Source organism: Spermophilus citellus (genome assembly GCF_964194105.1).
Source record: "Spermophilus citellus genome assembly, chromosome: 9".
Classification (NCBI taxonomy): domain Eukaryota; kingdom Metazoa; phylum Chordata; class Mammalia; order Rodentia; family Sciuridae; genus Spermophilus; species Spermophilus citellus.
In genome coordinates, this window is record NC_138191.1 from 56107728 (window position 1) to 56123392 (window position 15665).

General features: G+C 37.7%; 1 protein-coding gene across 2 annotated transcripts; it reads right to left on the reverse strand.

Moving 5' to 3' along the window:
- Nucleotides 1-2335: 2335 nt before the first annotated feature.
- On the reverse strand, nucleotides 2336-15337 carry RWDD3 (RWD domain containing 3). 2 transcript variants are annotated; one of them, XM_081308885.1, is made up of 4 exons: nucleotides 15167-15337; nucleotides 5193-5326; nucleotides 3301-3416; nucleotides 2336-3202 (listed from the first exon to the last, which is right to left on the reverse strand). In XM_081308885.1, exons 1-4 carry the CDS (start codon nucleotides 15249-15251, stop codon nucleotides 3088-3090), a joined length of 450 nt encoding a protein of 149 aa, XP_081165011.1. In that variant the 5' UTR covers nucleotides 15252-15337; the 3' UTR covers nucleotides 2336-3087. The 2 variants fall into 2 exon arrangements, with proteins under 2 accessions (XP_081165011.1, XP_081165010.1); XM_081308884.1 differs by having other exon boundaries at nucleotides 5193-5680; nucleotides 15167-15323.
- Between the last annotated feature and the right edge of the window lie 328 nt (nucleotides 15338-15665).

A 15665-nucleotide genomic window follows, 5' to 3' on the forward strand; every position in this document is an offset into this window, starting at 1 on the left:
CCTAGAATTTTGTTTTGTTCTTTGGTTTTATTCATATATACCATGTAATCTTTAATAATTTCAAGCTTGGTTTATATGTCCTTGAATTTAAGCATAACTCTTTCATGATCTATGTCTGGTGATCCCAGCTTACCAGACCTAGAGTTCCTGCAGGTCTATTTCTATTGCCTGTTGTTTCTGCTGTTTCTCCCTATCTTATTTCTTCATGTATCCAATTACTTCAGTTTGTTGCACAATGAATTTAAAACTAATTCACTGATATAATATGAGGCATCTGATGATGTTTCTTCCTCCAAAGAAGATTCATTGGATTGGAGAGCTGTAGAATCAGCGGATTCCTTAATCCAAATTCAAAGTTTTAGATTTTCTTGACCTCACCAGAGTCCTCAAAACTTGGCTACAGTCTACAGTCTAAGACAAGTGGTTTATTTACAGTTCACCCTTACTCCTACAGAGTAATCCTTATGGGCTCCCAGCTCTTGGTCTCCCACCTCTTCTCCAGGCCCCAAAGTTTTACTCCCTCAAGCTTCAAGCTGACAAAAATTAACTCTGCTGTAAGCTAAAGAAATAGTTACTATATACAAAGACATAGAAAAAGCTAACTCTTCCAGAATAGCTAATGCATCCCAGGAAAAAATATCCCAAAGTGCTGGGTTTAATTCTCAGGTGATCCCTTTCCCTTCCCAAATTTGGCTTAACAATTCTTATTACATTCCTGACTTTGATACTTTTAAGAGGTTTTAAATTGTGTGTTTTAAATTTTGTTCTCAGTTTTCTTCAATGAGAAGCTGGTCTGCTCTTACCAAAGGAGAAAACCTAATTATCTCTTCATAAGTACTATAAACTGAGAGGACAGCAGCAGAGTTTGAGGCAAAAATATCAATGGAAATAATTAAAATTCTCTTCCTTTGACACTAAAATTAAAAAAATACCAAAGAGATTCCTATAATTTTTTGGTATATAACTTTAAATTTTCTTTTAATCAAAGGTCAATTTTAATGTACATAAACTGAACACTGTCAAAATTTAGTTTTCCATTCTGATATATCTTTATTTGTGACTGATATAAACATCTAAAAGAGTAATAACACCAATACTTTTTACATAATTTTAGCAGACAGAAATAAAATTAAGTTGGAGAAAGTCATTACTAACATTTGACCTCTTCCACCTCTTTAACTTTATGTATTGTTTTCATGTGGTGCTCAAGATGCCTCACACGTGCCAGACAAGTGCTCTACCACTGAGCCACCGCCCCACACATGATCCAACTCTTCCAGAGAAAGATTTGAAGATAAAAGTTTGAAGAAGTACCATAAAGCATGGGACAGGAAGTCACTGAAGCAAAGAAGAATCAAGGTAAAATAAAGGACTAGAAATTTTACTGTTATAAAATTCAAATCCCATCTTCTACTATTGCTACTGTTACAGCCTTGTGGTAATAATCTTCAATGTTATTACATTATGATCTGCCTCCATTCATCTCAGTCATATGGTCAATAATCTCAATGCTGTTCTTTTCCTTATTTTAATTTTCACTAAAAGTACAATAAATGAAATTAAGGGGTTAAGCCTGTCTTCTCAGTTTTGCATACAAGCAGGGTAAATTTACCATATATGTAGGTTTTTCTCATGGAACAATCTATATTTGCCAGTTCTCCAAGGGAAAAAAATCATAAACACCTGGAAAGAAGTAAACTGAAAACACCCTCTTATTAATAGAACTCCATAAAATGACTAATAAGTAGGCAAAATTTGATAACAAAGGTGCCTGAAAAATAAGAAAATCACATTGAACCATCAAGGTCACAGAACTGTACTGTCAAGAAATATCACTCAGCATGCCATATTGTTTTTCTCACTTCTCTCCCCTACTAGTTATGATTTTATGATGACATCACTGTACTTCATAGGTTGTAGCAAGAAGGATTTGCTTGGCCTTTCTTCCATGACTCAGCTTCTTATTTTAGAAGCCCAGGTGGCTTCATGCACACAAATATCCTTTCTCAGATGCAATGCCCTCTTTCCTTTCCATTATATATTTTAATACAAGCTTTTATTTTGTGACTTTCTCCTTAAATCAGAAAAGGTATTTGTATCATGACTTAAAGATATCATTACAAAAAATAGTATCTCCACATAATTTCTTCTATCCAGCAAGCCATGTTCATTTTGAGAGAGCATATTTCCCCATGTAAAACCAGAAGTTTTATTTTCCAAATAAGAATTTTAAGTTAAATCAATTCTCTAGGTCCATAGCTAGCAAATACCATGCTATTCTAGGACCCCAAAAGAAAGCAACTGTACATCAGCTGTACATCAGGTTCTATAGAACTTTGGTTTGTAATTTTTTTTTTTTTTTTTTTTTTTTTTTTTTTTTGGTGCTGGGGATTGAACTCAGGGGCACTCAGCCACTGAGTCACATCCCCAGCCAAGTTTTGCATTTTATTTAGAGACAGGGTTTCACTGAGTTGCTTACACCTCACCATTGCTGAGGGTGGCTTTGAACTCACAATTCTCCTGCCTTCAAATGCCAAGCCACTGGGATTACAGGTGTGCACCACTGTACCCAGCTTTGGTTTGGATTTAAACAATAATTTATACAATTCCACACATAGAAATCAGTGTTGTATTTTCTTAACACTCAACACTTCAGATATAATAAGCTGAATGGAGGAAAACATGGTCAAATGTTAAGAATATAATCATGAAAAAAATAAACATGAAAACAAATCTCCTTTGTAAAAAATAATTTAATTACAAATTAGCCAGAAAATTGCATAGTTCCAAACAAACTTTCTATATAAAAACAAGGGCTTATTTACCACTACTTTTTTAAATTTATCTTTCAGTTTACGTTCCATGTATTGAACCGAGCCTTCCCTGGCAAAGATTAGAATATATGGGTTTTTTTCATGTTTCATATTCCCTAAAACAGAACTGGCTTTTGTTTCTGAAATTACTACAATTTTGCTGTGAAGAGAAACTTTAAAATTGTTCTCTTACAACTATTTCAGTTAGCCACTCCCCAAATTTGATGCAAAAAACAACAAAAAACACTTTACTTAAAAGATTCCTGTCGTTCATTTATTTTACTAGTCCAAGTACAAATTCAGAGAAAATCTTCTTAAGTCCTGCGATTTCAAATTCCTTTTGTAACTCATCCAATGCTGAATACTCTTTGACTTCAAATTCCAGAAACCTGCATTATACAAGAGAAACTCATGAATATGCCTAGATTTGTCAGAGTATAATTATCGATTCAGTTGCTTTTCCATCTGCAATAGTACTAAATTATACCTTTTGTGTTCCGTCTGTACTTTTGTTTCAAACAGTACACTAATCATTTTCTCTTTGCATTTCTTTCCACTTGAGTCCACATCTACTTTGGAGGTTTTCTGAAGAATCAGGTACTCCTAAATGATAAATCAGTATGTTAAATACATATCTTACTCTGAATCTCAAAATCCTAGCTTTAAAGGAGCCATAAACCTGCAGGTTTATTATCATGCTTAAAGAGTACGTTCTGAATCAAGCGGCAAGATAGCTACACAATGTTTTTATACACAGGATAGAATAATGTTCTGTTGAATGCAGAAGTAAAGAGTAATGTAAACAAACTATTCAAATTTCAATCTAAACTGAACTGTCTACCAGCTCTGACTCTAGGCTGAGTATTTAAATTCTCTGTGCCTCAGTTAACCTCCTCCATAAAATAGGATTAACAACAGGATCTACCTCCTAGGGAAGCTGTGACAATTAAATCAGATAACACAAAGTGCTTATAGGAACACCTGGCATATACTTAAGAGCACAAGTAACTGCTATTATTACTATTAATCCAGCATCCTAATGGAATATCAGACACATGGCACTTGCCATTCCAAATTGGTGGCATCTATAAACATACCTGCACATTCTTAATTCTGGCAATAAAATTTTAACACAAAAATTCACATAGAATGACATTTTAGAGATAACTAAAAAAATAGTAAAGTAACACTTCTCTGCATTAACAGAGTTCATGTTGTATGAATAAATACTTGTTAATTAATGATTCAATCTGAGTAAAAACATCTGCAAAATAGCTGCATTTATCCTAATATGTCTTAGCTGGCTTAAAGAATAATCAAAGCCTTTTGGGTAAATTTGAGCAAGGAACAGATTTGTATTCAATTCTGTCAATTTGTATTTCACCCAAAAGGATCAAAGTTTGTAAATATACTACAAATCACCTCAGAATATGATTTCCTGGTCAGGCCCCAATCCAGGATATATATTAAATTTAAATTATTGTTTTACTTAATATAATCCAGGACTTTTGTGATAACAGCCCATCTTGAAAAAAAGAAGTCATTATTCTGCAAGTCTTTAAGATTACAGGCTGTTCACGCTAAATCTGTTTTAAATAAATTCTACTATAATTACTCCTGACCATTGAAAGTATAAAACTATCTGAAAGTATAAAACTTATTAAGTGATTTGTAGCTCTTTTAAGATTTAAAATATAATAAGCAGTTTTCCTTGTCTGCTTTCTCATAAAACAGGTTAGAGGAGTTTAGAATAAGAACTTTAAAAATCTGAAGATGATGGTTTTGAAAGCAGCTGCTGAGACGAGTCAGGTGGAAAGCAGAAGTGAGGTGGGAGGTGACAGGCTGACAGTCCTAATGATTCTACTTCTACCAACACTAAATCTTGGTTATAAGGGACAAGCCTCTCTTTCCAGGTATTACAGATACAAAATTAAAGTGTCAGAATGTATTTTTAACTGCAAGCAAGTTACAGTTTGCAGAATACCCACAAATATACACCTTGCTATGCATAACTATGGGAGGAAATATTAATATGCACAAACTTTTAGTGCACATTTATAAAGTTGAGGCTCATGGCTAATTATTAAAACAAACATGTGCCACAGGAATTTTTTTATAACCTGTCATTTTCATTAAGTGGCATGATTTTTAAAATATAATCTTAACTTATTCTTTTGAGCTCTGCAAGTTTGTAGTTGCCATTAAGAGTTAGACACTCCTAAAAAAAAAAAGGAAAATAAAGATCCATTAATGTTGTAATAGAGAAAGCACAAGCATCTTAATGATTAATCTACCCCATTGTTATAAAACACACTTAAAGACACACCATTTGAAACAGAAAATAATCAGATTCATGTTTAACATTTAACTTTTTGGCACCTTGATGTTGTTTCTTTCTCCTTGTAGTAAAATCAGTATTATTTTACCCAAGAACATCAGTCTTCCTGTCAGACTTAAATCTGAAGCCCACTTCTCCACGGTTTTGATATATTTAGTCCTTGCTCTCATGTGATCTAAATGTAAAAGAGTAATCCACAGTCCATCATCCACAGTTGTACTCATTGAAAAAGTACACTTTTCACTGCCATTTCCAGTTTCTGGTTGATTGAGGATATGCCTGAGATTCTGCTGAATCCAAAGAACCAGTTCATGAACCATAGGTTCCGACAAAAGCTTCTCTGCTTGCTCAAGTAGTTTCTCTTGTATAGTCACACACTGGGCTCTGGTCAGATGTTTTGAGTTAATGGAGATACCAGGCAGACACAAAGGGTAACTGACCGGTAAATGGAACACCAACTCTAAGGATATATCTGCATTCAAAAGTCCTTCAGCTTTTGTGTGAATTCTGAAAATGGTTCCATCTGTCTCTGGAAGGCATCCAAAAATAATCATTAGCTGTGCATAACTGAATTTGAATGGAATACTAACAAGTTAAATTTTTGCTTCAAATGTTGATTTATTTCTCATGGGAAAACACTGAGCTATTTTCTTAAGAGACACATAATACTAAGAAAGTCATGATTTGTAGATTTCCTCCAACCACACACATACACTCATGTATTCATGCATACTAGCACTCTGAACTTACCTGGAACTTATACTTACAATCACCCATGTTTAATAAGTTACCAAAAAAGATTTTTGTAGTCAGACCTAATTTATAATTCTGAAAATAACTAATAAACTCATGAACTTTCAAAGAAACAGTACCAAGTATATATAAAATCAGTAATTTAATACAAAGTTATATACTAAATCCACTGAAGGTCATTTTGTGGTTGAGTCACCCTGGAATCCTGTATGGTGTCAGGGTTACAGAGAAACCAGTGACTGTGTATGACACTGTAGCTGCCTGGAACCACTCTTTTCTTATTTCATATGTATTAGAAGCAGAATAACATGAAGGAAGCAAGATGAACTGAAATTGAGTGGGCATCAATTCAACCTCTTCTGGCTCCTGAAGAAGGGAGGGTGTAAGCACACATAGGATATGAGATAAAATATTCCGTTCTCTTTCAGATTTGCTCGGCTTCACCCCTCTGATATGTTGTTCCACACCACTTCACCCCACTTTTCAAAAAGCTGATAAACGTCAGGCTGATTCATTTTGCAGGGGGCAGAAGCGCACAGATCAGAAGAGCAGAGAACAGAACAAGGTGCAAATGAATCTCTTTGAGGGGAACTTGCCTCTGTACCTACTTCTTTGTCCATATACCCTCGTTTTATTCTTCTTCACAAGGGAAACAGTCAAATCTTTCTCATTTTCATACCTGGGTTGCTGCTTAACAGCCTCAACAACTGAAACCTGAATCTATCCCCATTTTAAAGAACCTAACAGAACATTAAAATTGCTTCCTAGCCATCTGATTCCATGTGTATAAAAGCTGTTGTTACAGACACTGATTCATATAGGACCAAGTACATCTGTTTCACAGAGTTTTTCTTTAATTGACGTCAGTACCAGCTGCAGAGAACGACTATTTTAGAACATCACCCAGAAACATAGGCAGTAACCATTATAAAGACCATATTCACAATTTAAATTTATATGACATAAGTAAAATGAGTACTAAAGAAAAAATTTTCCTAAACCTAACAGGGTAAATTCCTCTAAAATCTATCATATTTCTCTAAACTCTTCTTTCTTTCATTGAGTTACTTACCTTTATATGCGTGTATGTGTGTGTGTGTGTGTGTATACACTTTATTTAATAAAGTAGGCTCCCTACACATCAGTTAGATTAATACATTTTAGTATTGTAAATGGATGTTCTAAATAGACCTGCAAAAAACATGACACCTAGGCTGTATAAACTCCAGGAACTATCTAGGGAGTCCACATTCTCTCTCAATAGGGAGATATAATTTCTGAAGATTTTCATTCATTCATCATTTAACAAAAATTCACTGAGCACCTATCAAGCCCCAGGCACTGTCCTGGTCTCCAAGGAAAAAATGATGGCCAAGACTCAAATCCTATCACATTGACTCAACCTAGTGCTTCAGAATATAAAAGAGTGTACCTATCCAAAGTGACCCTTCTGGACTCCTCTTCTACACCTAAAAAAGTCTCTACTTATAAATATACATATACACCTATAATTTATACACATATCATTGTGTGTGTGTGTGTGTGCGCGTGTGCGCACATCAGGAGATAATTTTCCATTGTCTGTCATCTCCAAATGTCTTCTAAGCAAAAGGCATTGCTATCATTGCATAAAAGACAGCCTTGGAAACTAAAGAGTTTCTCCCTCCTGATCAGAAGGCAGATTTGTTTAGTGACCAATACAACAAAGATTATGTAGTCTTTCAGGACAAAGGTTGAACAAAATTATTAGAAATCCCTTTTAAGATTGGAGGATTTTTTAAATTGATTTTTACCTGATAGATAAAAAATAATGAATTGTACATATTTATGGGGTACCATGTGATATTTGTGATTGGTGTACATATTGTGTATGTAATGTTTAAACCAGGGTAAACATCTATCTCCTCAAGAATGGAGACTTCCTAAGCTCAGTGTCCCTCAGCTGTGACAAAGATCCACTGTGTGTACATGTTCACCTGGGCCCACCTCATATGACCCTGGACATGGGGACAAACCTCCATGCCACCTGCTGTGCAGTGAGCAATGCTAACTCCATGTGGGTCATTGCCTCCCTACCAGCTGAACCATGGCAGCTCTACAGATGTTACTGCTTCTTACAAACCGTTTCACCACTACATAATGTATATTTTTTCCCCTCACCACCCCGCTCTCTCATTTTTACTTTTCTCCCTTCCACAGGAAACCTACTATCTCTTAAGACATTGTTCCAGTCATTGTCACTTCTTATGCTTGAATTTTCTAACCCTCCCTATGTTTCCTTCCTCCTGCTTACAAAATAGTGATCTTTTCCTTGCTTCACACAAAAAAAGAAAAAAAATCGATGCTATTAATTCCTTTAATCTACAGACCTTTCTCTGTCCCTTCTTAGTCTTTGTAAAATATAATTCTCACCAACTGCATCCATTTTCCCACAAACCAGTCTTTCTATAACTACTTGCACTATGATTTCCAACATCACTTATCCCTAAAGCTCCATTCCTAAACATTACTGATGCCTTCTAATTGCTACTGTGCATCAACTGGCCTGAGTTGCTCAAACCCTGTATATTCCTAAAGTCTGTCTTTAAGACTGGCCCATGGCTAGCCCTGAAGCCATGAGCTCCCAGTCCTTGTAATATTCTGCCTGATCAGAGTTCTTTGTATATGCCTGAGGCCTTAGGCCACTTGGTCCCAGTTTGATTAAATGGATTATGCTACTAATGTGATTTATGGTAACTCTTCTTGCTCTAGAGGCTGGAGTGTGAGTAGCTGAAGTCAGTCACACAGGTGCTACATGCCTACATGATTGAGCCCAGTACAAACTATGGACATCAGGGCTCAAGGGAGCTTTTCTGGTTGGCAACATTTGTCATGTATTTCACATTATTACTTTGACAATTTCACATATCTGTATGATTCCACTGGAAGAGGACACCTGGAAGCTTGCTTCTGGTTTATCTTGGGCTTCATTCCACTCACCTTTTCTCTATGCTGGTTTTGGTCTGTATCTTTTTGCGGTAATAAACTGCAACCCTGAGTGAAACAGTATTTCTGAGTTCTGCAGGTCCTTCTTGCAAATCATGAAATCTGAAGGTGATCTGGGGACCCTGACACAGCTACACTTTATAACCTTTATTGTACTCTACCCTTCTGCAGGATCTGAACCTCTGTATTGCTCTTCTAAAACTCTGTCTTCCCTTACCTCCCAGATACCTCTACTCATGTCTTCACTGCTTTGTCTTCTTTTCCTAAATTCATAAATGCACAGACATTCTGTAAAGCATAATTCCACAAAATGGTCTTTTTTCCAGCTATCCAGGCTTGGAATCTTAAATTCACCATTAGCTCTTCTGCCCCATTCCTTGTTTCATACTTAACATTTAACTGCCAAACTCTCATCACAAGTCCTTCCTAATTTCTCTCTCTCCATTTGCATTACCACCCTCCTACTTCAGGCCTTTCTCTGGTTTCTGCAACACTGGTCTTCTCAACTCCTGCCTCACCCTACACAAAATTACCAGTCTGTACCAGTCTGACAAACAAATTTCAAATTCCTCTGCCCAACACCAAGGGCCAGCCTGCAACTCTAAATTCCTCTCCTCACTTCTTACTTCAACTACCCATTTTATGCAATAATTTGAACACAGTCTCTGGCTTCCCAATCTTTCAAAAAGACCCCTTACTTTGTGGTCTACTAGAATATTGTCAACCTCCACAGCACCTAACACTCATCATATGAGGTCCATGGTACTTTGAATTTGTCATGGTATTTGACCCTGATCATTATGGTTGAACCAAATTAACATTTTCACCACCACTAAAATATCTCAGTTTTCTTTTTAAACAATTACTATGGAGGAAAGGTAGTAATGAGGATTTTTAAATTTTTATAGTTACAGTTATATGCTTGGAATTATGTGAGTAGCTTATAATCATGAATCTCACAGGTACAAAATCCTTGGTATCTGTGACAGGCTAAATAACAGACCCAAAGATGTGTGCATTCTATTCTCCAGAACATGTGAATGTGTTACCTTAAAAGTAAAAAGGTCTTTGAAGATGTGATTAAATTAAAGATCCTGAAATGGAGAATTACCATGGATTGTTCACTTATGACCCTAAATGACCACAAGTGTCCTTATAATGGAAAAGTGGAGGAATATTTTATCACATAAGAAGGCAATGCATGCACAGAAGCATGATACTATGCAGCAGGATTTGAAGGTGGATGAAGAGGCCATAAGCCAAGGGACACAAAGAACACAGCTCTAAAACCTGGGAAAGGTAGGGAAACAGATTCCCCAGCAACAATTTGATTTCAGCCCAGTGGAAATGATCTTGGATTCGTGACCAATTAATTTAATTTTAATTAAAAATTTAAATATATAAACTATTTTTGGTTGTTACAGCAGTCATAGAAAATTAACATAATATCTGTGGCCTTCAAGGCAAGCTTTTCCCTTTTCTGAGCAAAATACAAAAGCCCAGAGTATTCTCCAACCTCTGCCATATAAATAACCACCTGTCCCTGCACAGCGCATGAACTGACAGTCCCAGACAGCCCAGGGAAACAGGCTTGAAAGGATATTGAGCCAACCATGTAAATCCTTACCAGTTTTCATTTTTCTGTTATTTTCTGGTCCTAGTCAGCAAAGATAATGGCAATGGGGGAAAAACCCTGACTTCATACAAATTATGGAACTATTATTTATAATGCATATGTTCAGAAGAAAAACAATTTTAATTCCTGTAGGAGTTGGAAAATTTTAACATTCTTCCAAATTGGTCTCCTTGGTTAATCTCTCCCCCACATACACACAGTAGCTGCAAAGTTAACCACACAAAATGATGTTATCTCTATAAGAAAATGAAAATCCCAATAACACATTTCATTCTGCTTATATTTAATGTGGTAATAAAATTATATAATCTTTTAAAAACTCATTTTCTCCTAAAAAGCCTAGAATTATATATCTTACCCTTTCATTTCTCATCTGCCTTTATTTATACAAGCAACTAAATGTGCTCCTTTTTCTCCTGAATTTTTCACATATCACATGCACTGTAGTCTTAATTTTTAAAAAACGTTTCCTAATAAAAGAAAACAAGGTTGTCCCCTATTTGCTTTAAGATTATTAAAAGTTTAGGAATTGCTAAACACTCTTGGTTAACAGAAAACTAATTGTGCTCTATATCTAATGTTAATCTCTTCCCCTCCCTGGTCCCCAAAACTCATTATAACTCACAAATATTGTTCTCAATAAACATCTATACCCTAAAGAACTTATGCTTCCCCTACCAAACTAATTTTCACAGGTTCAAAGGTTATTTTCATCCATTCTCAAAAGTCTACCCAAAGATATAGGTCTTTCCTTCTGGTTGAAGTTCATATAAATATTTGCTAGTTGTTTTTTATAAGTCACTCTGTCTTATAATAAATGTATCAACTTTATAACTAAAATACAAACTGAAATATGTTTTAAACTTTAACTTTCTTTACAAATACATGAAAGAAATTATGCTCCAAACCAGAGAATTCCAGGCTAGAGAAAGAGAACTGAACCCTAATTCCACACTAAAGCTATTTTTAAGGTTTCTCTCTACTTCATAGGTGTATAACACACAGCAGAAACTCAATGAATATAGTCTAATCACAGAAGACACTTAAGAAAACAAGTTCTTCAGATTCACTTATAGCCCATTAAGAAATCATTTACATATCATATGTAGCTGATGTTTCCTATACTTGCTGTTGTTATGTTGTTGTTGTTGTTGTTTGCAATTTTTATATTACCTCAGAGTAAGACTTTGTGTAGAAAACCACTAAGAACTCTCCAGCACCTTCTCATTTCATGTGACAAGTTTTTCTTTCCTCTTACTACCAGCCAGCTAATTACAAGTAGGCATACATAAATGACTGTCTTATGCTTCTGCTGGATTTCACATATGCTTAAAATATGGTTACAAGAGACTAAAAAACTAAAAAGAAATGAAGGTAAAAGGGGCATCCCATTCTTTAGAAGTGAAGTTCAAGGCTGAATTGCTTTTACAGAGTGAGTTCAGTTCCGACAATCAGCAGGAAACAGCTGAGCAATTCTGAGAGGGGTCAGTGAGTGACAGTCATGATTCATTTTGCAAGACAGTTGAATCCAATTTGAACATTACCATTAACAAAATATAAAAATACACTCTGAAGCTACTGTGCAAATATTGGGTTTATACACTTTCCATTTTACAACTTTATGATCTGTGAGATGGCTTTCAAAAATGCAACTCCTATATGTAATGAGCATTAACTATAGCAATATAATCTATGTGAACCCATCAGGAAAACGAAGATATATAACAATGCCACTTACCTATTTCAGGTGCCTGCACACATGCATGCACACATACTCCCCTTCCTCACTGTTCTGAACATAGGTTGGATCCCATCCATGCCTTTTCTCTGGGTGCTTATTTGTGCCCTCTCTTTCTGAACAAGTGTTTCTTTGCTTCCTTAGAACAGTTTTCCTGACACAGCAGCCCCATCTCTACCAGGGATCATGAGGCCATGTGAAGGTTTATACATTGTGAAGCCTGGTGGTTATTTAACCACTCTAAGCATAGTTCTCTTCTCTGCAAATAAGGCTAAGAGTGCTTCTCATCAAGTAAGATGCACTGAAAGTATCAGAACGATAGTAGGTGGCCACATTAAACATGGCATCTGGCTATCTACACGGCACAGGGAGGGACAGAATCTCTCTGATTTGGCCTACTCTTATCCCTCTCCCATAGCTAGGAGTGTGGAGTCGTTACAACTCCTGCCTCCTTACTATGGGCTTATATAACCACTGTAGAGGCAAAAATGTAGATAGATCCTCTAAATTCTTAGCAAAAATTAACCTAGCTAAACAGAATCCAATTATTCAGCCTCTTCAACCTTAAGCCTTAACAGCTGACCCCCTACAATGCTTTCCTGACCCCACTGGCAACAGTTTATTTGTAGGAGGCCGGGAATTGATGGGATTCAGACTGTTACATCCTCCAACCCAAACTGACAAGTAGCACTGACAGCAGAGCCTGCTGCATGTTTATTGTAGTCTGTTAAAGAAGTACTTACCTTACCCTTAACTCCCAGTTATGAGCATCCAACATTCCTATTTCAACCACTGAATTGTTCTACCCTCCAATGAACCTTTCAGCAACAAAATGTCCTAAGTTGTTACACTGAATTCTTTTATAATTCAATTACTTATTGATGCCAGAACACTGAATTAAATTAATTAGGAGGCATGGCTTCAAAGTCATGCTCAATTTAACAGCAGATAAAGGGTCCACAGTGTTCTCAGTATTAGGAAACTGCTTGCTTTCTTTCAGCATTTACTTTTGGGTTTTTTTCTCTGGCCTGCCAGCAGTGTTTAATGCTCAATGGATTCATACTGCAGACCACTATCACATATTTAAGGTATGATGGGACATCACAGGTTCATTTTTAAGATATTCCCACCTGAGCCATAATAAAGGAATTTGGAATAACTAATGATCTCTTCAAATAGCTGCCTCAGGCAGAAGTAATTATTAATAGAGGGAGATGAAGAATTAGAAATGCCACTCAATCAGAAGAGGGGTGACAAGACAACATTACAAGGGAATAAATCCATTCATATATGGATTTTAAAGAGTTGCTTCAAAAAGATATAAGACAGATTTAGGAATTAAAAAGAAGGCAGCTCTATAGTTTCATACTATCTGGAATATAACAATGCTCCATGATTGTGTTCAGATGGGCAGATGCAAGAAGGAATAAATAAAAGGGAGCAAACTTCCACCCTGTGGATGAATAACACATCCCAGAAAAATGTAAAAACGATCTTAACCCTAGATTTCTCACATACTTGAGAAACATATTTTACCTGCTTAAAGGTCAACCAATTTATGGTCAGGAAATCAATTTCAACATTAGAAGGATAGATCCTATGCACCTAAAACGGTACATATTTTAAAGTTAAATAAAAATTGACAATTATCTGCATCACCATACTTTCTCTGAAATGGCAGTTTTTTTGTGGTCTTTTTTTGTTTGTTTATTTTGTTTTGTTTTTCTTAATAGAAGCTAAGTCAGAAATGGAATGAGTTTTGCTATCATTAAAAAAAAAAAAAAAAACAGTAGGGCTGGGACTGCAGCTCAGTGGCAGAGTGCTTGCCTAGCATGTGTGAGGCACTAGGTTGGATCCCCAGCACCACATAAACATAAATAAAATAAAGGCATTCTGTCCATCTACAACTACAAATATATATATATATATTCTTAAGGATTTTTTTTAAAAGATTTGCAGACTGTAAACTCCTATGGCACAGAGTGGTGCCCTGTTGATGTCTGCAAGGAGCAGGGAAATAAATGTGGGCTGAATGATTAAGGCACCCCCAAAAGCCTGTAACTAGCAACCACTTTCAGCTGACTAAAAAAAGTATGCGAAAAGCAACCAATTCAGAAATATAAGAATAAGGTTACAGGGGCTGGGATTGTGGCTCAGTGGTACAGTGCTCCCCTGACATGTGTGAGGCACTGGGTTTGATCCTCAGCACCACATAAACGTAAAATAAAGATATTATGTCCACCTAAAACTAAAAAATAAATATTAAAAAATAATAATAAGGTTAGGGCTTAGCACTGGGGTAATTCAAAAGCCATTCAACAAACATTTCTTGACTATCTACCATATGTTGGGTAATGTTCTAGCTGCTCTGAGGTTCAAGCTTACCAGACAGGGTCTCTGCTCTTGTTCACTTTATGACAACCAAATACCGATCTAGTGTTAAGCTGTGGTGAGTGAGGTCAAGGGTATAATGCATAGGATTTATGAAGGAAATGGATTAAGGGAAATGAGGGAACTGGATTGGGGGGAGGGGGGGGGCAGCACAGGCGTCTAACAGGACGAGGACACGTGGACGGCCAGCCAGGAAGAGCGTGGGCAGCGCCCTCCAGGCAGGCCCCAGCTGGCGGACGTCAGGTCTGGATGCCCAGCGTGGGGGACAGGACGCACGGGGGCGCCCGCAGAGGCGCGCCTCAAGGCTGCGCCACACCATTTTGGGGGGAGGTCGCCTCACACGCCAGCCTGCTCCCACACAACCGCAGTCGCCGGGTGCGTGTCACTCCATCCTTCCGATAACACGGTTCCCAACTGAGGACCCGGGCGGGGTGCCCAGACCCCCGAGGGGGAAGGACAGGGCCGCGGCCCCAGTCTGAGGGCGCTCGTCCCTCGGGCGCGGGGGTAGTCACCTGAGCGGCTCAGCACCTCCCACTCGTGGGGCCCGCAGTAAATCGCGGCCAGGGCCAGGAGCTCCTCCCGCACAGGATCCGCCATATCCACGCGGCCTGCGAACTCGGTACCTCCCCTTCCGCCAACGTTGACTCGGGTGGGGAGCTACGCGGCCGCGCGGCCACCTGGGGGCGCCCCGCCTCCGCAGCCGGCCGGGGAAGCTCCGCCCACAAGCCTCGGCCCCAGGACTCCCCAGGGCGGCTCGCCTCTGCTTTGGGGCGTTTTTCGGAGGCCAAGGGCCTGCATCAGGGCTTCTGCCAGAGATGACTGCCCAGCCCACTTGATGCTTTCCTGGCCCTGGCCGACGAGCCCCAGGTCCTCTAGCTTTAGCCTCAGGCTCTGAACACACCAGCCCTCTCTTTGAGCTGCTGAGATTGGGATGCACAGTGTCAAACATAACTTTGTAAAAAGAGAAAGAAAACAAACTGGCAAGAAAAGGTTACCCCTTTGCACTAAGTG